Genomic DNA, 26500 nt, shown 5'->3' with positions numbered 1-26500 from the left:
AAGTCAACAAATGAGAGCGCCTGGGGAATGAGAGTGGAGGTAGGCACTGCAGGGCCTGGGTTAACCTCTACATCACCAGAGGAACAGAGGAGGAGTAGGATAAGGATACGGCTAAAGGATATAGGAACTGGTCATCTAGTGTGTTGGGAACAGAGAATAAAAGGAGCAGATTTCTGGGCACGGTAGAACAGATTCAAGGCATAATGTACAGACAAAGGTATGGTAGGATGTGAATACAGTGGAGGTAAACCTATGCATTGAGTGATGATGAGAGAGATATTGTCTCTATAAACATCATTTAAACCAGGTGAGGTCCCCGCATGTGTGGGAGGTGGAACTAAAGGGTCCATCAGCGGACCGGGGCTAGCAGAAGGGCCTTAGAGGGACATCGCAATGGAAGAAATCAGATGTAGCCCCTTCGTGCAGTTATGTCGGCAGATCAGTCGTGATGGATCAGCAGGGCTCCGTGTAGTAAAAGGGTCTAGGCCAATTAGCAAAATAGGTATAGTTGCCCCAAAAAATTGGCTGATGGACTTCTTCAGCTTACAGTCCGGTGTGCTCTAGAAAGCTAGCCGGCCACAGCTAGCAAGCTAGCAGATGGGCATTCAGGGGACGTCGCAATGGGGGAGCCAGTTGAAAAACCCCCTCGGGCGGATTATGTCGGTAGTGAAGGATCGGCGGGGCTCCGTATCGACAATAAAACGGGTCCAGGCCAATTGGCAAAATAGGTATTGTAGCCTATTCAGACCTCTTCAGCCAGCCGGGAGATGGGCCTAGCATAGGCTAGCTCCTGGCTAATTGGTGCTTGCTGCGGGACAGAGACGTTAGCCAGGAGAAGCCAATCGGAGAGTAGCTAGCTAGCTGCGATGATCCAGATGAAGAGGTTCAGAGCTTGCGGTAGGAATCCGGGGATATGGAGAATAAGAAGTCCGATACGCTCTGGGTTGAATCGCGTTGTACAGACTGGCAGGAGCTAAAAGTTAGCTGATGACCGCTAGCAGTGGCTAGCTGACTACTAACTAGTAGCTAGTTAGCTGGCTAGCTTCTGTTGGGGGTTCCGGTTCAGAAGTAAAGAAAATAGCAAATCCATACCACATTGGGTGAGGCGGGTTGCAGGAGAGTATGTTGAAGTTGGGTTTAAGAAAAATATCAAAAATATATCAGAAGAAAAAATATATAAAAAGATATATACACGGGACACAACAAGACGAAGAGAAAAGACTCCTGAACGCTACGCCATCTTGGATTATAGCAATCATGTTCTGTATATGTTTGGTGGGACATTGATGGAAGAAAAAAAAATGGTATGTGGATGAAGGTCATGCTTAGGCAAATAAAGTATAAAGGGAAATAAATGCATTTAGCTATTTCATTAAATGTTTTTAGAAAAGGGGCGTTTTTTTGTACCGGTGTAACAGCCCCCCCCCCCCCCCCCCCTTCATGTGGATGAAGGTCATGCTTAGGTGAATAAACTATAAAGGGAAATAAGTGTTATTCACTTATTTAATCAAATGTTGTTTTTAGAAAAGTGACGTTTTTTTTTAAGTACCGAGGTAACATCCCCCACCCCTCATGAGATAACTGGCCCCCGGTAGAAGATTACGCCATAGGGTTTCACACAAGTGTGTTAAAACCCTTTCAATCTGTTTTATTTACAAATTCTTTAGTAAGTAATACGTAAAAGCTACGTCTAGTTGTTTATAACCGATGCAATAAACTAAACAAGTCCATCCTTTCAACATGCAACATGACAGGATCCTGTTGGCGAGGTACATTTACTGGTGTCTCTTATCCAACTACCATGGTTTCTTCAACTTTACTCCCTTCTTCCCTCTTCTCAGGCCCTCAGGACAGCCCGCTAGACAGCCCTTACTCTTGCCACCTCTGTGTCCTTCAACCTAACAGGGCACTTCAGGAATGTGTGTGCATGTTCGCCAACACAATTGCAGCATTTCACCTCAACTGGCATACGATACTCCTTCCATCTACATACACTTGACACATGCCCAAATATTTTAGATTTATCACACTACATCGGATGGGCATGAAGACTCATACAGGGTATCTTACATAACCCAAATATATGTGCGAATGGAGAGACTCTTCTTCAAAGAACAAAAGAATGGATGGAGTGGGCTTCCGGGTCAGTTGGCATGTATCAACCACTGTATCTACGTCTTCAGTTACATCCTTTGCACCCAATTCTAGTGCCACTCCAGAGATAGCCCTATTGATAGGCACCCTGCTTCGCAGATCCACACATGACACATTCCAATCTGATATTTTTCAGGTGCAAAGCACACTCCTGCTCCTTGGACAAATAAAACAAAATACGTCCACTTCTTAACCTCACTGACACAAGCGTATCCAACGCATCTGCAATTTTTGTTTGCTGCTGTAATCCATTCCTTCTCACGCTCATCTCCGCCATCAGTTTCAAACAAAACATCCGCATCCGTCATCTTCTCTGCTACCCTGTCCCCTCCTCCTAGTCATGCTGTGTTGTCCATGCCAACCACGAACCATAGCCAAGTCTGAATTCACATTTATACACATTTATATTAATTAAATATTGATTACACATACAGTTTAGAGCTGTCAAGTGAGAGCCAACAAGCAAAGAAACGGAAAACTAGCTAACCCACCCAAGGGTCCGGCAATGTGGTGATAGGTAATTAGCCCAGATCCATTTCGGTCACTATACCCCTATGGCTCCACTTCTACAGTGAAGTGATATCTACTGGTAGGGTATGAAATGTAACTAATATTGTAGGCTATCAAACCATGAAACATTGTTGACACATTCTTACAGATTAAGGGGAAATGTAACTATTTTGTAGTGACTAATTCAAAGGTTTCTAGTTGAAAGCTGGGTTATTCAGATGGATAATATATTGAACTACACTACCGGTCAAAAGTTTTACTACCCATTCAAGGGTTTTTCCTTATTTTTGATATTTTCTAGAATAATAGTGAAGACATCAAAACTATGAAATATAACATATGTAATCATGTAGTAACCAAAAACGTGTTAAACAAATCAAAATATATGTTATATTTGAGGTTCTTCAAATAGCCACCCTTTGCCTATATGACAGCTTTGCACACTCTTGGCATTCTCTCAACCAGCTTCATGAGGTAATCACCTGGAATGCATTTTAATTAACTGGTGTGCCTTGCTAAGAGTTCATTTTGTTGAATTTCTTTCTTTCTGAACGCGTTTGAGCCAATCAGTTGTGTTGTGACGGGGGGGGGGGGGGGGGGGGGGTTGTACAGAAGATAGCCCTATTTGATAAAAGACCAAATCCATATTATGGCAAGAACATATCAAATAAGCAAAAAGAAACGACAGTCCATCATTACTTTAAGACATGAAGGTCAGTCAATACGGAAAATTTCAAGAACTTTGGATAAGTTCATTAGAGTTACCAGCCTCAGGTTACCTGCACCCCAACCACCACCATCCGATGGACCATACCCAGCTCAGTCCTCAGCTCAATACCCAGGACAAGCAGGGTACCGTCTGGGCTATCCTCCATCCTGGAGGCCCTATTCCATTCCTCTAGGAATGCCAACCTCCAACCCAGGTTCTGGAGCTATGTAGTACAAAGAAATACTGTTGATATGTGAAGTTTGCCAAAATAGTTTTACTTGGTCATTACTGACTTCATGTCTTAACTCACTTATTTCTAATGCAGTGGAATATGAGGAATTTGCGTATTCTACTGCATGGGAAAGCACTTCTACTCGAGATGCATTCATCTGAAAAGTATGAGAACTTATACCTTTTACACATTAAACTCATTTCTACTTATACTTGCTGTTATCATTATCTTATATCTTTATCAGGTATATATTTTGTCACTGTATCAATTGTGGCTGTGTTAACATTTGTGTAAGTGTCAACAATGTATTGTATTATTTCTGTCTTACCATTTCATATTAATGTGAGCTGTTTTCTGTTTGTGTTTTCATTTTTTTTTGTATTTGTGTAATGGTAACATTTTAACATTTCATCTATCTTACAGTGAGGAAGTACGTGTTTTTGTAATTAAAAACCCAGTTGTGTATTGGACATCATTGTAAGTACTTCATATTTCATTTAGCGTCCTTACTACCTTCATTACTCATTAATTATTACTGAATTATATAATATCGTAACACATTTTTACATGACAAACTTTATGAGGTTGAAATATTTTTTACCTATCATAGTAATAGATGGTTTTTCTTACAGCACATTTTTTTTGTCAGCTACTGTATTCTTGTCTGCTGCAAAAGGCCAAGATAATATTATCCATGCCCTTTTCATACTGTATATACAACAGTACAGTGTTAAACATCGGAGATTGATATTTGATCTTAATAATCTGTGTTTAGGAGTCGCTTTTCTTTGAACTTCGTGCTGCTGGCTATTTTTGTCAGTAATGATTGCACAAAATAATCTCTATCATGTTTTAACCGATGATAATACATCATGGAAATATATGTACAGTATAGATATTTTAAGACTTTATTGTTTTATATTTCATATTTTAGAAAGTGGCCATGTCCTACATGACAGAAACAATATCAAGGTTTGTAATAGGGTTTTAATATATATATATATTACATAATGCTACTACAAATACTCATGTAAGGTGCAGTGTAATTTTTGTTTTGTCACTCAATCTACTTTGAATTTCTTGCAGTTACTATGACACAAAAGGAGTGTTTCTGACCGATGGAATAACAACAATTGTGTGTATAATTGTCACTATCTTCTGCATTCAAACTAAGGTGCATGTAATAACCTTGCCTCTTGAGAACCTACAGCGTAGCTTGTGAGAGTGTCTTTGTTGTCAGTGTCAAATGCCTCCTTTGTCTAGGATTACAACGGGCGACTGTCTTTAAAATATTCATGACATTTTGGGTAAGATCTTGCGCAATTCCTCCTTATGAAACCAATGATCTAAATAGCATAAATGTATGCTTATTGTACTGTTACACATTCCATGTGTAACAGTACATTCAATGATGTGAATAACATGTAGCTATGTCTATGCTCACGTCAGGTGGATTTTCCTTGTGGGGGACTTTTCGGTAATCTTGCCATCGTAGTCTTAGTTACAGGGATAATCATCGCCATAGTACTATCCTTCACGTATGTAAGTGCCTCGGTGTTGTCAAATGTTGAACTACTGAAAAATAAAGCTGAAATAATAATATGCATGGATCTTTTCACATCAAATGCACTTCAATAGGAAGGCGTATCTCTATTTGTAAGTACACTATATATACAAAAGTAGGTGGACACCCCATAAAATTTGTGGATTCGGCTATTTCAGCCACACCCGTTGCTGACAGGTGTATAAAATCGAACACACAGCCATGCAATCTCCGTAGACAAACATTGACAGTAGAATGGCCTTACCGAAGAGCTCAGTGATTTTCAATGTGGCACCGTCATAGGATGCCACCATTCCAACAAGTTCATCAAATTTCTGCCCTGCTAGAGCAGCCCCGGTCAACTGTAAGGGCTGTTATTGTGAAGTGGAAACGTCTAGGAGCAACAACGGCTCAGCCGTGAAGTGGTAGGCCACACAAGCTCACAGAAAAGGACTTCCAAGTGCTGAAGCACGTAAACATCATCTGTCCTCGGTTGCAACACTCACTACCAAGTTCCAAACTGCCTCTGGAAGCAACGTCAGCACAAGAACTGTTTGTCGGGAGCTCCATGAAATGGGTTTGAATGGCCGAGCAGCCACACACAAGCCTAAGATCACCCTGTGCAATGCTAAGCGTCGGATGGAGTGGTGTAAAGCTCACCGCCATTGGACTATGGAACAGTGGAAACGCATTCCCTGGAGTGATGAATCACGCTACACCATCTGGCAGTCCGACTAACGAATCTGGGTTTGGTGGATGCCAGGAGAACGCTACCTGCCCGAATGCATGGTGCCAACTGTAAAATTTGGTGGAGAAGGAATAATGGTCTGGGACTGTTTTTCATGGTTCGGGCTAGGCCTCTTAGTTCCAGTGATGGGAAATCTTAATGCTACAGCATACAATGACATTCTAGACCATTCTGTGCTTCCAACTTTGTGGCAACAGTTTGGGGAAGGCCCTTTCCTGTTTTAGCATGACAATGCCCCTGTGCACAAATTGAAGTCCATACAGAAATGGTTTGTTGAGATCTGTGTGGAAAAACTTGACTGGCCTGCACAGAGCCCTGACCCCAACCCCATCGAACATCTTTGGTATGAATTGGAACGCCGACTGCGAGCCAGGCCTATCACCCAACATCAGTTCCCAACCTTGTAGCTTAATGGAATAAAGTCCCCGCAGCAATGTCCCAACATCTAGTGGAAAGCCTTCCCAGAAGAGTGGAGGCTGTTAAGCAGCAAAAGGGGGACAAACTCCATATTAATGCCCATGATTTTGTAATGAGATGTTTTATTTTTATTTAACTAGGCAAGCATCTGCTACAAGACCATGGTGCTTGCCTACGGAGCTGTGAGGGGAACGGCACCTCCGTACCTTCAGGCTCTGATCAGGCCCTACACCCAAACAAGGGCACTGCGTTCATCCACCTCTGGCCTGCTGGCCCCCTACCTCTGCGGAAGCACAGTTCCCGCTCAGCCCAGTCAAAACTGTTCGCTGCTCTGGCACCCCAATGGTGGAACAAGCTCCCTCACGACGCCAGGACAGCGGAGTCAATCACCACCTTCCGTAGACACCCGAAACCCCACCTCTTTAAGGAATACCTGGGATAGGATATAGTAATTCCTCTAAACCCCCCCCCCCCAAAAAAAAAGATATAGATGTACTATTGTAAAGTGGTTGTTCCACTGGATATCATAAGGTGAATGCACCAATTTGTAAGTCGCTCTGGATACGAGCATCTGCTAAATGACGTAAATGTAATAAATTATTTTTTACAATGACGGCCCACACAGGCCAAACCTGGACGATGCTGGGCCAATTGTGCGCCGCCCTGTGGGACTCCCAATCACGGCTGGTTGTGATACAGCCTGGATTCAAACCAGGGTGTCTGTAGTGATGCCTCTAGCACTGAGATGCAGTGCCTTAGAACACTGCACCTCTCGGGAGCCCATGTTTGACAAGCAGGACTCCACATACTTCCCGTGTGGCTCAGTTGGCAGGGCATGGTGTTTGCAACGCCAGGGTTGTGGGTTCGATTCCCACGGGGGACCAGTACGGGGGAAAAAATGTATGAAATGTATGCATTCACTACTGTAAGTCGCTCTGGATAAGAGCATCTGCTAAATGACTAAAATGTAAAAAAATGTGTATGTAATAAATGTAGGCCTATACATACAGTACAGAAGGTCCTGTGTTTTCTTCCACTCGCAGGTCCCACGGCTTCACGTGCTATATGCTGCAATTGGAGCTGTCGTTTACACACTGGTTGAGTTCATTGAAAACCCTCAGTATTTCAGAGAGAAATTGAGATTTCTCTTGAACCAACCTGTATGGAATTAACCATTTTTATTTTGACATTTTTAGCACCGAGCGACTCATAGGAAAACGTGAGCTTTCATTCATGCCAGAGGAGTGTTTTTGGAGCACTTTCACTTTATGTTGACATCATCCAGATCTTAATTTTCCTCTTGCAACTAGTTGGCGCTTCCACAGAACAAAGGCAGGAGGATGACATTTGACCTGGTGTGAATCATCCTTCTATTGTATTTATTCACCCAATCTGTCGCTGCTCCTAAACAAAAAAAATATTCCCAGAATGGATGTTATGAATACATGACTTGACCTATGTATTTCTTTCAAAAACTTTGTCCTTACGTTGCCTTTTTTCCTGACAGTACACATTTAAAACATAATTAAATGTTAAAATAGCTCAATAAACAGTGTGCTTGCATGCATCCATTGATACTATATTACAAATGACAAGTATATTCTAACATTGCTTCTCTTAGAAATTGTTTGAGATATACATTTCTGATTATCAGAACCCCTCCTTAATCGAGACAAGTATATATCAGAAGGTTCCTGTAGTTCTGCAGTTCGGTCTGTGAAAAAGCAATTATTCCATGGGGACTTAATTACAACCCAATCACCAACCTAACTGATTTAGGAAGGAATAGAGGGGGGATGTAATGAAAAAAGCATGTTCTCATATACAGCTTATCAGTGTAGGGACTTTTCCAATTATGAGCCTACTGATGAGTTCTTGCCTTGAGTTGATTTCAGACACTATTCCTTTCAGGTGCCATTTCACCATGGTGCTTTTCCTGACAAAAAGCTCTTTATCATGTCCACCAATTATAAAAAAGTATAATGAACCCTGAAATATGTTTCAAACATGACATCAGCCGTCCCCACAGGTAATTAAAAGACTTCTACATTGTTTCTCAAGTAACCAGGCTTGTAGTGATAAAAACGCCGGAATGAATCAGCGGAGAAAAGGAAGCTCCTTAGCACATTGTCTATAGCAAAGAATGTGTTGAATACGATAGGGGTTGTTTCTTCCATAAAAGAACACAAAGAAAGTGAAATGTGCTTTTGAAGTTCTTAATACTTTTTACTTAAAAAAAAAAAACTATTACAACTTAAATGTCAGCAGACCATGATTATTTATTAGTCATACCTCTGTAGTGTGACAAAGACTGGTATCAAAGTTGATCAACCCCATAGAAAAGGGTTAAGACATACAACACATGTTAAGTAATCCATAGGTGAGCCTAAGCCAACACATCCCTTAATCATATTCCACTTCTGTATTGTGTATTAAGACTCTTTCTCCCTTATATTATCAATCTATTTCTTCATGTGTCATTTTCTATTACTGAATACGGTTGACCGTAGTACCCTGGCTTGATTCTCTATTTGTTCATCGCAGTAGCACTTCAGTGTCGTGGCACTAATTTCTCAACTCTGTCTGGTGTATTGGAGATGAATATAGATTCCCATGTCCTGCATCTGTCTCCAGTGGTGATGGCCGTTCAGGGGGTCAAGCGTTTGGGGTCACGGGGGAACATGGAGACCTGGCGGACATTGTGAAGACCCAGGTAGAGCATGCAGACTCTTTCCAGCCCTGAGGGAGAGAACTCACCGTCACCGTACACTTACAATGTTTTTCATAATGACTATATTTACAATGAGTATATTTAGCATATATTTACATCGGATTTCATATTGAGAGGGTATGGGTTTAGAATAAGTATTTAATGTCTTACCAATGCCACCACCTCCGTGTGGGGGAGCTCCGTAACGGAAAGAGTCGATGTAGGACTTGATCTTCTCCAGATCTGCATCAACAATTTACATATCAGCACCAGCCACCAGTGTAACATAGTAAAAATATGCTTATTCTCTAGCAATCGCTTGAGAGGAGGGAAGGAAGCTTGATTTATTGAGTGACCAATATTGCCGCCTTGAATAACAAGGCAGAGTTGTCTAATTACCAATGTTGTGGTGAATGGCCCTCTCAGTGAGCAGCTGGGCATCGTGGATCCTCTGAGCGCCAGAGAGGATCTCCTCTCCTCTCATGAACATGTCGTAGGAGTTGGAGTATTTCTGAGGAGGAAACATCAGTCGTATAACAAGTTCAATGAATGCCACAATGGTGTCATGAGCATGTGTTGTGTGTGTGTGTGTGTGTGTGTGTTTAGTGACGCGCATACTTTGTCATTGGGGTCAGGCATGGTGTAGAAGGGCCTCACTGCCAGGGGGTACTTGTCCAGCACATAGAAGTCAGTGTCATACTAACAGAAAGGAAACAGAGATGAGTTAGTCCGCTTTACAGCCAGAAATGACCTGCAGGTGTACCTACAGGTAACTGCCAAAAATAAAGGAAACACCAACTTTAATGTCTTAATAGTGCATAGGGAAACCACGAGCCAGAACAGCTTCAATGCACCTTGGCATAGATTCTACAAGTATCTGGAACTCTATTGAAGGGATGTAACGCCATTCTTCCAAAATAAATTCCATAATTTGGTGTTTTGCTGGTGGTGGAAAATGCTGTCTCAGGCACTGCTCCAGAATCTCCCATAAGTGTTCAATTGGGTTGAGATCTGGTGACAGCCATGGCATATGCTTTACATCAGTTTCATGCTCATCAAACCATTCAGTGACCACTCGTGCCCTGCGATTTGTTATCCTATGGGGGCACAGCCATGGTAGCCAAAATAATGGCCTACCCTGCATTTTTACACATGATTAACTCAGAAACCACACCTGTGTGGAAGCACCTGCTTTCAATATACTTTGTATCCCTTGTTTACTCAAGTGTTTCCAATATTTGGGCAGTTACCTGTAGACACAGAGAGTAATATAACTACATTTGTTGTCACCCCAAGAAGTCGATGCAAATGATAACATACCTTTTCTTTCACCAGACGACCAAGCAACTTCTCATTTGGAGTGCTGTGAAAATTGTTAAACATTTGACTTTAGATCAATTAAAAGATAAACAAGAAAAACATCAGTTCCCGACTTACAAACAAAACTGTCTTTATTTGAACTTTACTTTAAGGTGTTATCAACAACAGGTGTAAACGTAACACTGCTGCAAACTCTTGACCTGCCACAGACCTGAGGTCCTCCTCGTCTCCCATGTCCACCCCGGCCTCCCGGAGCATGGCCACGCCCTCCGTGTACTCCAGCCTCAGAGTGGGCTCCAGGAACTTGAAGGGCTCACTGGAGTACTGCTTCCCCACCGTCTGGATCTCAGTCTGGAACCTTGACAACACACACACACACACACAGATAAACAAACAAGCGAGCGCACATACACATCGCCGAGTCATTCAACGGACACCTGCTTCCTCAGCACTGATGCCGTGCCCTTTCAGCGGTGTACTTTCTATAGGGCGTCATCCATGTGTTCAGTTACAGCCCTGTAATAGGCCTTCTAAAGATTCAACCGTACTCATTCACTTTGCTTGCAAATATGGGTTAGAAGTGCATCACATCTTACTTGTCTCTGAGCCCTTTGAAGATCTGCACCATGGTGTCGGTGATGGACTCGATCACTTCATGGTAGTGGTAGTTGAACGCCAACTCAATATCCAGACCTACAAACTCTGTCAGATGACGATGGGTGTTGGAGTCTTCTGCTCTGAACACTGGAATGGAGAACATCTTCAGTTAGTATCAGCACCATTGTATTTCACTAAGAGGATTAGATCCATCACCCCAGAGGTAAACTAGACATCGGTGGCAACGTCTCAAATGGCACCCTATTCCCTTTATAGTGCACTATTTCGACCAGGGCATATTGGCCAGACATTTGAGACCGCAGTGGGGGAGAAGTCATTACTCCCCTGGTTATGTGTGGATCTGGCCAGGTGATGGCCCTGTTGAGCTACCTCACAGAGAAGAGACTGGGGACATTATGTAACCAAGCACAAGCCTGTGAGATAAATATTTCCTATAGCTCAACATGTGTGCAATCACAACACCATCTACATATGTATGAAATCATCTGTGTATATGTGGTAATCCGCCCAGGTTTAATATTGCGTATGTCACTTCTCCTGAATACTGTTTGTTTGTTGACTACATAACTAGCTACTGATGTATTCAACACAACAGTTTCATTAATTCCCATTATTGGATAGTGTTCATTGGGGAGTGAAAAGGGGTTAGGTGAAGGGCTTAGAGATGTTGTCTTTTCAATATATATCTTCTTATATTTGACACTTTATTCAGATGGCTTGAAACAAAAGGGGAGACAGTCAAGCAGGAACACAGAAGTAAGGGAGGACGCGAGGATTGAACCCTTGTCTCCGGTGGGGAGTAAAGTATATGAGCTTGGCGGGAAGCATTACAGCTAGACCACAGGTTCTGTCCTAGATATTGCCTTACCTGGTCCCACACAGAACACCTTGTCAAAGTCAGCACAGATACACATCTGCTTGTAGAGCTGGGGAGACTGGGCCAGGTAGGCGCTGGTTTTGAAGTAGGACACAGTGAAGACGTTCGCACCACCCTCACTGGCAGCTAGAGAGGAGAAAGATACATTTTAGTCAAACTATCCCAGAAGAGAAGCAACACATGACCCAAAATAATATTTTAAACTAACCTATGTGATAATTCCATTTCCTAACAATGTAAGCATTTCTCACTGTTAATCTACATCTGCTGTTTACGAAGCATGTGACAAATACAATTTGATTAGATTTTGATTCCAATTATTAACCATTAAAGAGATTCTACAGTGCTTTTAGCTAGTAGTTGTAAAAGTAGCGGTCATGGCCAAAAGTGGTCCCCGGAAATTGCGCATTAGTTCACAGCAGATATGTGCCCCACTTCATTGCTCTCTCACTCTCTAAAATGTTGTATATTTTTTTGTTTTTTAAACTCATTTACCGACTTCGATTCAATTATTTGAATTCCATTATGGGTTTTGTCTTTCTGTGAGCTCAATGTGCAGTTTCTGTAGAGATAAATCAGATCAAGCCTAAACTGTGCGATGTAGTAGTGAGTTGTAGTTTCCAACAGGCCAATATTCTACATAGTTTAGTACAGAAAATGTGGTAACGACAATGACCACAATCCATTGCGCGTTTGCCTACACGTACGGTCTGTAATGAGCTATAATAAGAACAGTGTGGGAAGACACGGAGAAAACTTGCGATCGAGAGGGATAGAAAGCAGTTGCTTCGTGAGAAATCGCTACCTGAAAATACCTGATCTGAGTGATTGATAGTTGGTATTCAGCAGTCATAAAAGTATGCCTTGTTTACTTTTAAGAACTTCTGAAATTGTGATTTTTGTCAGACAGCATAGGTAGCAGCTCTATAGAGATGAGATGACTTGGAATTAAATAATAAAGTCATCAAATAAAATAAATGTGAATAAATGATGGTTAATAAGTGATAAGCAGTAATGGGCACTACCCTTAATTTTGGATTTTTTTAAACTTGTATTTAATGTAAAAAAGAAGAAGATTGAAAGCGAAATCCGTGGTTATTTTTGTCGAATCTAACTGTAACCGAACGAACCTCAAAAAGCACTAACATTGACACATCCAGCCCAAAGCTGGAGGTTTAAAAAAAAAAATACTTAGTAGGCGCCACATTTCTGGAGCATGTCTCTAACTTACGTATGAGCCATATTTGACATTCACATCATAGTAGATCCTGTGATAGATGTTGTCCTTTACAGAAGAGTGGTCACAGAGTACATTTTGTACAGTGTACGTGTTATGGGTGTTGGCAGAGGAAAATATGTTTTTTTTGAGTAGTACACACTGTTGATACACAGCTGCTTGCACCTAAAAGGCGGCAATTTTAAATGTGTCAACGCCAGGCTGGGCTTATTTCATTGGCTCCTACAGTTGAGGAAGTGAAAGGAACACTTGTTACACCACAGCTCAGTACACTACACGAGGTAGTACATGTTGTGCTGTGGTGGAATGTACAGCAGTAAACAAGACTGTTATGTCTTACATTACTTTAAAGCTTATTTCTATAGCTAGAAAATATGACACATGCTCACTCGTTATGTGCTCACACTTGTGAAGTGCAGTTTAGCTCATCAATAAGAGCACGAATGACCAGACAAAATCGAGCCTGCACTGCTCCATAAGATAACTGGTAGACAGAATCCTACTGTGAATTATCTCAAGGGTATGTGAACTAGAGACCCTATCAGCAATAGAGGAATAAATGGCCTTTTGAGCTTGAATTTCTACATTGCTCACACTCTACTCCCCACCCTCCATTACCCAAACCCATCTGAACATGAAAGAGCATGTATCCTTGAGACAGTTTGCACTTTGCAACCAAAATAGTGGAAAAGTACCTCATCTTCCTACTACCTGTACTTAATACAAGTCAAGTAATAATCTAAAGGCCAATATTGTTCGACTTTATACTTTTAATTGACAAATCATGTCCAGTCTGAGACACAAGGGCACGTTGGTGGTACCTGATATGATTTTGGGGGTCTGGATCTCCACAAAGCCCTTGTTGGTCAGGGTGTCTCTAAAGAGCTGGCAAACTCCAGACTGCAGGCGGAAGATGGCATGGCTGGTTGTTGTCTACCAGAGGAGAAACAAGCAGAAACAACAAGAGTCAACAGAGGTATTACACAATGGCAAAGATGACTCAATAACACTGCTTTGTGTCACATCTTGCCTCATACAGTCTCGACACCTTTAATTTCATTAAAGGGAGTGGAAATAGTAAGGCTTGGCCTATTTCCAAATGGAACACTCAATTTTACCTTTTTATTGGACTTTTTGCCGTTGATTCAAGTTAGAGTAGGGTGCATTTCACACTAATGTAAGCCTTTAGAAAATAAACATGAGATATAAAGCTTTGTTCTCTTTTTAAAACCTAACATTGGCAAACAAGTTCATCTGAAATTCTCTATTCACATACAAATATATAGTCACATATAAAACCAGCTTTGAGCAATCTGGTTGTCTATACGGAGGTCAACTTAGTTGCATAGAAAATAACCCAATCATCAAAACAACTCGTGATGAGGCACGTCAATGAGCTGGGTATTACACAGGACATCTGGGAAAGAGCAGAGGAACGAACAGTTAAAACCCCCCCCAACACTATGACCGTTGGGCTACAAACAGCATTGTGTATAGGTGTGTTCTTTCTTAGTTCTCAGTTGACTCATTTCTTAATATGACTTGTGTTATTAGTAAGCATTTATTCAACCAGTTCTATCTGGTTTCATGCATCTACATAAAGCCAGGGTCGGGCACTTTGATAAATACAAAAAGCTCAACCTCCTGATTAAAAAAAGGCTCACATTTCTATCTTCTAGACTTTCCCAAAGTCCTGAATGGGAGTTTTCTGTGTGACTATCCCATTGTCAGACAATGAATCTGCAGACAAAGACTCTGGTCCAGTCAGACTTTAGTTCAGGGCCCTGTTAGAAATGGTCAACTGATATATTAGTCCATGAAACTGACCCCCCCCCCCCCCCCCCACAGAGCTCGTGGATTATATGTATAGTTGACAGAGGTCGGAAAATAACTACTGCTCTGATGAATAAAAACACTTCTGATGAACCCTAGAAAAAGACACTAGATAAATACCCAGCGAGCCAACCAACTGTTATGATAGCCTGAGTAGGAACTGACATATCAAAAGTATTTACATAACTCAAGGATTTCCTGTGTAAAACACCTCTCTACTGTGAGCAGATGGGCGGGCTGTGGTGTCCTCATAGATCACTTCTCTTTCGACATCCTCACACCAGGGTGGAGGGTATAAAAGAGAGTGAGAGCAAAATAGCTCAGTGCGTCACTCTGGTTGACATTCAAGCTCTCCAAACAAAGTGTCTAACGGGCCATGGCTTGTGGTTTTGGTCACAAGCCACCACCACTACTCAGATTGTGACTTACTGCTATTGTCAATCATTAGAGTGCAGCAATTTATTTTCAGCAAAATGTCTAGCTAGTATATCTATTTCTCAAAGGGAGTTAAAAATAAAAATCTGTGAACTAATCCTTCCATTTTCACAACAACTTGGAAAACCTGGTGTGTTAAGGAGCCGTTTTATTACTTTTGACCCTTGATTGTTGAGCCGGGTTTGGGGTCTGGTGTAAAAACCTGTTTATGGGTTTACTGTTCATTTAAGTGTGGTTGTGATAACAGGCCCAAGTCCATGCTCTCAAAGAGACATTGTGTAGAAACAGGTGTTGTGACAAAGGCGAGCGCTAGAGCTGTTTTCCTGCTGCTGCCACATTCAGTGTGGGCACCTCAGAACAGAGCACAACAATGAGACCTCTAGCAACACTTTCCTTTCCTCTCTGAATCCCTGCAGTTCTATACTGCACTCTACAAGCAGGCTAACTCGGTGCCTGCCTGCGAAAAGGGACATATGCCATGATTCTGTCACAAATGGCATCTCATCATTACAATATTTTTTTATACAAATATGTCTTCAAACTCAAACTCATTTATTTTTTTGTGTAATTCATTTGTCATCGAAGAAGGTAACACTGGCTTAAGAGTGATAGTGTAGAACTTACTCTGAGATCAATGACTCGGTTGTCCAGTCTGGTGTCCTGGTTGACTGTCGCTCTTCCATCCTGAGTAGACACACAACCATAATTTCACCACATTACAAAACATTGAAGTATTTAACACATCTGAAGAACATCGGAACAAGCTATTCAATTAGACAAGTGTGAAAACTGTACCTACAGTATGATATTCAAAACGCATAAAATGTTGTATATGTGTCCTGCAGTATATGTACACTGAGTGTACAAAACATTAGGAACACCTTCCTAATATTGAATTGGGCACCCTGGATTCACCTGTTCAGTCTATGTCATAGAAAGAGAAAGTGTTCTTAATGTTTTGTACACTCAGTGTATATCCATGTGTGTTTGTTTATAAGCAAAGCAGGTCTATAAGGTTTAAAAATAGAACAGGATAGCACACAATAAAAATAAATATTATAATAAAATGTAGTACAGCCGTAAATATACAAATAGCATGTAAACATTATTAAAGTGACCGGTGTTCAAAGACTATGTTCATGGAGCAGCAGTCTCTAAGGTGCAGGATAGAGTACCCGGATAGAGTACCCGGTGGTAGCCGGCTATTGACAGTGACTAAGGAGCAGAGTAGGGTACTGGGCAGAGGCCGTCATGTGGTGGCTGTTTAAAAGTCTGATGGCCTGGGGATGGAAGCTGTTTATCAGTCTCTCGGTCCCAGCTTTAAAGCACCTGTACTGTTGCCGCCTTCTAGATGGTAGTGGGGTAAACAGGCCATGGCTCGGGTGGCTGAGGTCCTTGATAATCTTCTTAACCTTCCTGTGACACCGGGTGCAGAAGTTGTTTTGTAGGGCAGGCAGTGTGCCTTATGATGGTGCGTTGGGCAGACCGCACCACCCTCTGGAGAGCCCTGCGGTTGCGGACGGTGCAATTGTTGTACCAGGCAGTGATACAGCCCGACAGGATGCTCTCAATGGTGCATCTGTAGGAGTTGGTGAGGGTTTTAGGGAACAAGTCGAATTTGTTCAGCCTCCTGAGGTTGAAGAGACGGTGTTGCGCCTTCACCACACTGTTGTGTGAAGGGACCATTTCTGGTCCACAGTGATGTGAACAACGAGGAACTTGAAGCTTGTGACCCTCTCTACTGTGTCCGAGTCGATGTGGATGGGGCATGCTCTCTCTGCTGTCTCCTGTAGTCCACGATCAGCTCCTTCGTTTTGTTGACGTTAAGAGGAGAGATTATTTTCCTGGCACCACTCCACCAAGGCACTCACCTCCTCCCTGTAGGCTGTCTCATCGTTGTTGGTAATCACCCCTACCACTGTTGTGTAGTCAGCAAGCTTGATGATTGAGCTGGAGACGTGTGTGGCCACGCAGTCATGGGTGAACAGGGAGTACAGGAGGGGGCTGAGCACACACCCTTGTGGGGCTCCCGTGTTGAGGATCAGCGTGGTTGTGGTGTTTGTTACCGTACGTCACGGTATTTGGCCATCATATTTCTAATGTTTATCATAGAAAGAATGTAGCTAGCTACATTTCTAATGTTTTGCTTAAAGTTAATCTTTCATTTTACCAGAAAAAAGTAGGTTGGCTACACTGACAAAAGTATCAGAGAAAAGTAGCTACACATCAGCCAGAGTGCTGTCTGCTGATCAAATGCCCATTTGTGAATTCTCATCCGAGTGGAGAAGTGCAACTGAAGCCCAAAATGAGTCTGATGCCGAGCAGAAATTACAGGAAGCATTTTAGATCTGCGTTTTATATTTTGTTTTTCTTATGTAAAAAAAACACAGAATTCTGCATTAACACGACCTCTAAGTTGAAGAAAGTTGAAACAAGTGGCTGAATAAATAAGGTGACGGCATTATATAGTGTTCACTTTCTGCCGTGTTTGAGAAGTCCAAGCCCATTGGACGAGTTATCTGTACAGCTGCCACTGCTTGATTTCCTTGAGTTTTTTTCTCCTCTCTTTTCTCGGCCTGTCTGCTCCTCCCCCCTCTTCTCCGAGCAGAGCCGGCAGGCCCGTTGCCCTAGCGACTCCAGACTCCACACAGACAAAGCGTGTACACAGTACTGTTCTTACTTCAGACAAGCATGTGTCAAATCTTTGTTCATTAGCACAATGTCTCTCGTTCACATTCACTTGTATATGTCCAAACTCACCAAAAATGACATTCGCTATATGTGTAACTTTATAAGCTGGATTGCCTGTCTTAACATTTTGTTTATTTTAGTTTGCGCTCGTTAGCATATTAAGCTAGCAGCCTCCATGGAAATTCGCTATTACTTGTGCTAATTTGTTAGCAGTCTGGAAATAGACACCCAATGGGCTGTTGATGCGTTTTTGGCACCCCCTTATGTACTAAGCCGGTAATACCGTAAATCCTGGGATGTGAGGAGGACGGTATGACGATATGAAAATCTGGATACCGCCCAACCCTACTAAACACCTTCACCCGTTTCAAGGAAAACAACACAAAGCCGCCGACGTGGGCCCCTGCCGCTCTCGAGGACTGTGTGCACCCGATCTACGTGGCCCATGTGAATAAGACATTTAACCCTTGCAAGGCTGCCAGCCCAGACGGCATCCCATGCCGCGTCTTCAGAGCATGCGCAGACCAGCTGGCTGGAGTGTTTACGGATATATTCAATCTCTCACTATCCCAGTCTGTTTTCCCCACTTGCTTCAAGATGTCCGACATCGTCCCTGTACCCAAGAAATGAGAAGGAAACTGAACTAAATTACTTTTGCCCCGTAGCACTCACTTCTGTAATCATGAAGTGCTTTGAGAGGCTATTTAGGGACTTTATTACCTAGATCTTACCCAACACCCTAGATCCACTACAATTTGCAAACCACCCCAACAGATACACAGACAATGCAATCACCATTGAACTGCATTGAATACGACCAATTCCAATCATATAAAAGATTAAAAGAGCACAGAAGCTCCTAAATATTAGAACACGATGCCCAAGGTTGTCAGGCTTCCTGGAACTCACGTGGGGTTAAAACGGCCTGTGAACACGGTTCACACATCCTGCTCAGACAGGGAGACACAGAGCCAGCCCTCCCCAACGGCAGGTGCTGTAACGGACAGACAGGCAGACAGGCCCAGCCCAGTCTCCACCCCAACGGCAGGTGCTGTAACTTAGTGACAGACAGACAACACCTGGGCCGCATCTGCAGCTGGGTTTGGCTAATTGCATAAACACTGACACCCTTCAGCTGTCTCTGAACTGAACCACGCTAGAGAGAGACAACCCTTTAGACAGACACCGACTGAGAACATGGCAGTATAGAACCAACACAACTCCAAAAGAACAGCGACAGGCCTTGAGTGTGGGGACCAAGTCATGTATTTTTCATCCAGTGTCTGTGTTGAACTGGAACAGTATTAGAAGAAAGGATCATCTCTGAATGCAATGAGTGACATTTGATCAGCTACAAAGGGCTGCCTGCGGGAGGCCCAGGAGCCCTGGCCCTCATCCTCACCTCATCCCCCTCTCCTTCCGGCCTCACACAATCCTCCAGCTGCAGGGGCAGACGAGGCTCGGCCTGGCTGATCACAAAAATCTGAGACAGGAAAAAAAAGGTTATTTATTTTTAAGAAGGGAGATGTTGGTTGAAATAGATTTACAGTGAGGGAAAAAAGTATTTGATCCCCTGCTGATTTTGTACATTTGCCCACTGACAAAGAAATGATCAGTCTATAATTTTAATGGTAGGTTTATTTGAACAGTGAGAGACAGAATAACAAAAAAATCCAGAAAAACGCATGACAAAAATGTTATAAAATGATTTGCATTTTAATGAGGGAAATAAGTATTTGACCCCTCTGCAAAACATAACTTAGTACTTGGTGGCAAAACCCTTGTTGGCAATCACAGAGGTCAGACGTTTCTTGTAGTTGGCCACCAGGTTTGCACACATCTCAGGAGGGATTTTGTCCCACTCCTCTTTGCAGATCTTCATTAAGTCATTAAGGTTTCGAGGCTGACGTTTGGCAACTCGAACCTTCAGCTCCCTCCACAGGCTGTCTATGGGATTAAGGTCAGGAGACTGGCTAGGCCACTCCAGGACCTTAATGTGCTTGGCCGTCTGTTTTGGGTCATTGTCATGCTGGAATACCCATCCACGACCCATTTTCAATGCCCTGGCTGAGGGAAGGAGGTTCTCACCCAATATTTGATAGTACATGGCCCCGTCCATCGTCCCTTTGAAGCGGTGAAGTGGTCCTATCCCCTTAGCAGAAAAACACCCCCAAAGCATAATGTTTCCACCTCCATGTTTGACGGTGGGGATGGTATTCTTGTGGTCATAGGCAGCATTCCTCCTCCTCCAAACACGGCGAGTTGAGTTGATGCCAAAGAGCTCCATTTTGGTCTCATCTGTCCACAACACTTTCACCCGGTTGTCCTCTTAATCATTCAGATGTTCATTGGCAAACTTCAGACGGGCATGTATATGTGCTTTCTTGAGCAGGGGGACCATGCAGGCACTGCAGGATTTCAGTCCTTCATGGTGTAGTGTGTTAACAATTGTTTTCTTGGTGACTATGGTCCCAGCTGCCTTGAGATCATTGACAAGATCCTCCCGTGTAGTTCTGGGCTGATTCCTCACCGTTCTCATGATCATTGCAACTCCACGAGGTGAAATCTTGCATGGAGCCCCAGGCCGAGGGAGATTGACAGTTCTTTTGTGTTTCTTCTATTTGCGAATAATCGCACCAACTGTTGTCACCTTCTCACCAAGCTGCTTGGCGATCGTCTTGTTGCCCATTCCAGCCTTGTGTAGGTCTACAACATTTTTGACATGCGTATTTTCTGGATTTTTTGTTGTTGTTATTCTGTCTCTCACTGTTCAAATAAACCTACCATTAAAATGATAGACTGATCCTTTCTTTGTCAGTGGGCAAACGTACAAAATCAGCAGGGGATCAAATACTTTTTTCCCTCACTGTACAGTTAGAGTACCTCTAAATTCACGGTACTTTCCAAGTTGAACTGCTGAGTGGAAAGGAAAGTACCACAATTCCAAAATCAGAAAGCAAATAAAGTCTCATACAGTTATCTTTTAACCAGTAGTTTCTCTGATTAATAATGAGAGTCAATGGCTGTCCCTTCGTCACATTAAGTCTGTTGGTCTGTGGTGTGGTCAGGAAGAGCATCAGATAGCCCTACCCTCTCAATGTGCAGCTCCACATCCTGCTGAGAGCAGCTCTCGATCTTCTGCTCCACTTTCCTCACCATCGCCTCCACGTCCACGATGCTCTCCTTGTTGATGCTACAGACGGGGGGATGAGAAGCACAACGCTTTGAAATCTACACAGTTCAACTGAAGTCAAACGAGTAGGAGGCTAGCTGAGAACTGAAAGTTTCCATTCAAAACCCTGATTGAAGTTCAAACAGTCACAGAAGTGTTTCAAGAGCTGAGCAAATTGTGTGTGTGTGGGGCCGGGAGGGGGGTAAACTTGGATATAAACAAAAAAAATTAAACAAATCACAACACTGACACTACTCTTCCTGAGGTAAAATGTCACAGGATCACGTTGTTTGGATGGTTTCAATATGACCATCTTGACAGATATATTTCCTATTTTCTTTTGATTGAATCAGTCTATTGGGACAACGTGTAAAAAAACAAACATGTGACACCGATATGAACTACAGTAAAACGCCAGTGGCCACACAACAATAAGACAGAGGTTAATCAACTATCTGAAAGATATGTTGAGAGAACACCAGAACAGGCCACCGCTGTCCTTTCTCACTGTTCTAGATCCAACAGAGCCTTATAGAAATATGATGAACTGTCAATAGCAATTGTGACATAGCATGGGGCCAGATGGAACAAGCCCAGTGTAATCCTTCACCTCTTCTCATTAAAAAGCAGTAACGAGAGACAGGACAGTGGTGAATGGTGATCCCAGTCAGTCCTCTGCAGCTGCCTCAGTCACAGACATCCACTACGAGGATCAGCTAGACAAATAAAGCCCACATTAATAACCTCCTCCCTCAAACACCCTGCCAGCCTGCCTGGGGACAATAAACACTGCCCATCAACTAATGAGTCATACAAGTAAGGCTTTTGATTGCCCGGACTAGTGTCTTGTCCACGGGCTGTACTTGTACATCAAGCTGCCTTACAATAGAGAAAAAGGAGATCCTATGGACCGCTCTGGCTCACACAAGGCTACTTACTATACTCTTAGCGAACAATGGACTATGTATTATAAAGATATGTGAAACCTTTCAATGCATTGTTTAATGTGCTCTAGTAAGAGAAAGAAAGTAAAATGAGATACATAGAGGAAATTGTTGATGGGGACGCAGAGGATACCCTAACCCTAATTTAACTCTGTATGGGGAAGTTGAAATACTATATGTGACAGGTGTTGCAAGCTCTTCTCTATATGTCACCACTAACCTTAATCAACCTTGGTGAATATGAAAGGACTCCTGTAATGCAAAGCTTACTAAGCCTCCATAGAATTCAAGGAACATAGAACATCAAGAGGCTTGATTTGAACAACTTGTTAGGGCCAATAGTTTTGCAGGTCAAATGATGTTGGGCAGAGTGCAATATGCATTGTGTGGATTGTTAAGATTGGGGGCAGGATGTTTAGACCTCTGTGGATTTAGTGCAGAAGCAGCGGGCCTCAACCCTGACTATACATTTGTCTTGAGTGTGCTTTGATAGAAGCTGGTTTATGACTGATGCTTAGTCATGGATAAATGGGTTATATCCCAAATGGCACCCTATTCCCTATATAGTGCACTACTTTTGATCAGAGCAGTCAAAAGTAGTACGTTATGCAGGGAACAGAGTGCTATTTGGGAAGGAGCCATCCATGGAGTAAGTGGTTGCATGCAATAAGTGCAATACAATCAACTGCCACATCAAACCACATGACATTACACAAGCAAAGGAAAAAGGAACCAAATCATTTCTACCAAACACACGATCTGATAGACAAGATCAAGCCAGAGCATTATTGTCCTTAAAGAAGTAAAAACCAGGGTCGTATTCACTAGGAACCAAGCGGAAGCAAATGGGCCAAAAACAGGGGCCTTGCTGAATTTGTCCAATAAGAAATGCTTGTTTTTGTTCTCGGTTGCAAAGAGTTTTGCTTCGGCCTGCACTAATGAATATGAGTCAGCTCTGAAGCAACCTTCAGATTGTATCCTTACACACAAAAGGTCGAGAGGAAACAGTGGTCAAACCACTCTGACACAACTTACAAGGTTGGTCAGAAGTTTCCATCAATGAGGTGGACCAGTGTGACTTGGGCCTTGGCCTAAATAACTTGTGTGGCCTTTATTTGTGATCAGTTTCCTTCCCTACCAATCTATGCCTGACATAGTCCTAGTTCAGCAGGAAACCAACAAGTGGCTGAGACCTGGTAAGAGCTTTTCTGGGGTCTTGCGAACATGTGACATTAAGTGGAATTCATTTTTATTACCTTTATTTAACTAGGCAAGTCAGTTAAGAACAAATTCTTATTTTCAATGACGGCCTAGGAACAGTGTGTTAACTGCCTTGTTCAGGGGCAGAACGGCAGATATTTACCTTGTCAGCTCGGGTATTCGATCTTGCAACCTTTCGGTTACTAGTCCAATGCTCTAACCACTAGGCTACCTGCTGCCCCAAATACGCATGGAAGGTGCGTCCCAATCGCTACATGTAAACAACTGGAGACACCGCCATTTTTGGAGGCAAAGCAGCGCTATTGTAGCTAGAATAAGAGTGTAGGAGTGAATGTTAAATTGTTAATAATTTTTGCTGGCTAAATGTGGGTCTAACTTTAAACAACTCACTTATTTACCGTTAATTAGCCACCACAAATCTCTTTGCTAGCCAATGCGACACTGTCTCCAAACCGCAAGGTGTCTCCAGTAATGTTAACGTTTTGACGTTTGTCTCCACTTTCCAAGTGTATTGGACTGATTTACTGATCACAAAACAAGTGGCGTTTGACCTATCTCGTCCTCCCGTTAACACTGCATTCACAGTTTGAAACGAGTGTTAAAGAGTCATTCATTACTGTCAGGTGCAGTCAAGTCAACTGAAAGAGATGAGAACATATCTCACATGCTTGGTATGGAAAAGTACAGTATCCTCTTATTGTTATGCTTTTCATAAAAAGCTCCAGTAATGGACTAACTTGACTCTGACCCCAGAATGACTAATGATGCTCAGGCTCTTAACTACGTCTTCAACTTTGATGTACTGTATATATTGTATCTACTCTGTTATCTGGGCAGGAACGGCTCCATCAAACACTTCTGTACTGTATCCCATCTGAAAGTGGACCCTTTTGTCGGGAGCTGAAAAATGAACAATTCTTTCAAAATGTGTGAAAATGAATCGGGAGCCCATTAGGATCCAGCTTTTCCCACCATTGTTTGTCGGGGGCCACCAGGAAATGCAGTCTTGTACTCACTTGGCGGCAAACTTCACCATCTGCTTGCTGGCACGCTCCCCCACGGCGACTAGGGCCTGCACGTTAAACTGCTGCTGACGCAGGACCAAGAAGCACTGCTTCCCTATAATGACCACAACAATACAAAAGACATCAGCTGGGTACCTCTAATTGGGCCTAGCAACTCCTAATGCACGTGTCAAAACAGGAGCCGTGGTTCTATACAATGCCAGGTCACTATCTCAGGTCAACATGGCAGAGGTCATACCTGCTTTAGATACCACTCTCACCCATAAAAAAAACTAAAATTTTCAATGCATTTCCAGGTAACTGTCAGAGAGCAGTGAACGGATGACCCTTTGAAGAAAGGTGTATGGGGGGATGTTGAGAGCCAATTCCCAACCACACACCTTGAGACCAAGGTAAATGAAGTTTGTCAACTATCATGGCAACATCAGAGACCACCCAAGTGCTTTGATGTGGTTTCCTCAGTTCATTGACTGGGGGGGGGGGGGGGGGGGCAGATTACAACAAAAAAATTCACTTCATCCCAGTGTAAATCAGGATGTTATTCTGCTCTCAAGGACATCCTTCACTGTAGAGCTGAATGAATGAACGGAGGGGTTTTCCTGGAAGGAAGCCGCCGCGAGATCACCACAATACGATGGTTTATTGATTAGCATATTGTTAGCACAGATGTGTACGTGCTCGATGTTTCGATTCATTCTGGATGGGATCCGACTAAGGCAAGGCTCACTGAGTTCATTGTATTAAAGCCTCAAACTCAGACAAGTTCGGAAAATGACTATATGTAATCCAAGTTTGCGGTGCCATTCAATTAACTGAGCTTTGGTCTGAGCTTTCAAACTTTTCAAAAAGGAACTTGCATGTGCCTGTGTAATACCCACAGAGGAATTTGTACTGAACAAAAATATAACCATAACATGTAAAGTGTTGATCCCAAGTCTCATGAGCTGAAATAAAAGATCCCAGAAGTGTTCCATATGCACAAAAAGCTTATTTCTCTAAAATGTTGAGCACAAATTTGTTTACATCCCTGTTAGTGAGCTTTTCTCCTTTGCCAAGATCATCCATCCACCTGACAGGTGTGACATATCAAGAAGCTGATTAAACAGCGTGATTATTCATTACACAGGTGCACCTTATGCCGGGGACAATAAAAGGCCACTCTAAAATGTGCAGTTTTGACACACACCACACCACAGATGTCTCAAGTTTTAAAGGGGGGTAATTGGCATGCTGACTGAAGGAATGTCCACTAGAGCTGTTGCCAGAGAATTGAATGTTCATTTCTCTACCATAAGCCACCTCCAACGTCATTTTAGAGAATTTGGCAGTACGTCCAACCGGCCTCACAACAGCAGACCACGAGTAACCACACCAGCCCAGGACCTCCACATCCGGCTTCTTCACCTGCGGTTTGTCTGAGACCAACCATCCAGACAGTTGATGAAACTGTGGGTTTAAACAACTGAAGAATGTCTGCACAAACTGTCAGAAACTGTCTCAGTGAAGCTCTACTGCGTGCTCGTCGTCCTCACCAGGGTCTTGACCTGACAGCAGTTCGGCGTCGTAACCGACTTCAGTGGGAAAATGTTCACCTTCGATGGCCACTGGCATGCTGGAAAAGTGTGCTCAAGGACAGTTGGTGATCTGTTTGGTAAACCCTAAGGTTCAGTTACAGAGCCATTTAGATTAGAAGCAGTGGTATAAAGTACTTAAGTAAAAATACTTTAAAGTACTACTTAAGTCGTTTTTTTTTTGTATCTGTACTTTACTTATATTATTGACAACTTTTACTTCACTACATTCTTAAAGAAAATATAGTACTTTTTACTCCATACATTTTCCCTGACAACCAAAAACACTTGTCACATTTTGAATGCATAGCAGGACAGGAAATGGTCAAATTCACACACTTATCAAGATAACACTTGGTCATCCCTACTGCCTCTGGGCTGGTGGACTCAAACACACAAATGCATTTTTTGTAAATAATGTCTTAGTGTTGGAGTGTGCCCCTGGCTATCCGTACATTTTAAAAACAAGAAAATGATGCCGTCTGCTTTGCTTAATATAAGGAATTTTAAATGATATATACTTTTACTTAAGT

General features: G+C 42.7%; 1 protein-coding gene and 1 pseudogene across 1 annotated transcript in view; one reads left to right on the top strand and one right to left on the bottom strand.

Annotated features, from left to right (window-relative positions):
* The first annotated feature begins 1740 nt into the window (after nt 1-1740).
* On the top strand, nt 1741-7812 carry LOC106581716 (protein lifeguard 3-like; annotated as a pseudogene).
* A 760-nt stretch (nt 7813-8572) lies between these two features.
* Nucleotides 8573-26500, bottom strand: part of LOC106581840 (aspartate--tRNA ligase, cytoplasmic) — a 30612-nt gene continuing 12684 nt past the window's right edge. The window contains exons 6-18 of the mRNA XM_014164247.3: nt 24388-24490; nt 21125-21227; nt 19437-19517; nt 15968-16027; nt 13897-14008; nt 11830-11964; nt 10940-11087; nt 10555-10701; nt 10344-10386; nt 9642-9722; nt 9423-9534; nt 9195-9266; nt 8573-9052 (exon numbers count right to left, since the gene is read on the bottom strand). Of these exons, the coding sequence (XP_014019722.1) occupies nt 8961-9052; nt 9195-9266; nt 9423-9534; nt 9642-9722; nt 10344-10386; nt 10555-10701; nt 10940-11087; nt 11830-11964; nt 13897-14008; nt 15968-16027; nt 19437-19517; nt 21125-21227; nt 24388-24490 (1289 nt within the window). The 3' untranslated portion in view covers nt 8573-8960. The remainder of the gene's footprint in view (nt 9053-9194; nt 9267-9422; nt 9535-9641; nt 9723-10343; nt 10387-10554; nt 10702-10939; nt 11088-11829; nt 11965-13896; nt 14009-15967; nt 16028-19436; nt 19518-21124; nt 21228-24387; nt 24491-26500) is intronic.

This window comes from Salmo salar, chromosome 21 (assembly GCF_965601325.2).
Source record: "Salmo salar chromosome 21, fSalSal1, whole genome shotgun sequence".
Classification (NCBI taxonomy): domain Eukaryota; kingdom Metazoa; phylum Chordata; class Actinopteri; order Salmoniformes; family Salmonidae; genus Salmo; species Salmo salar.
This window is presented reverse-complemented; position numbering and strand designations above follow the sequence as displayed.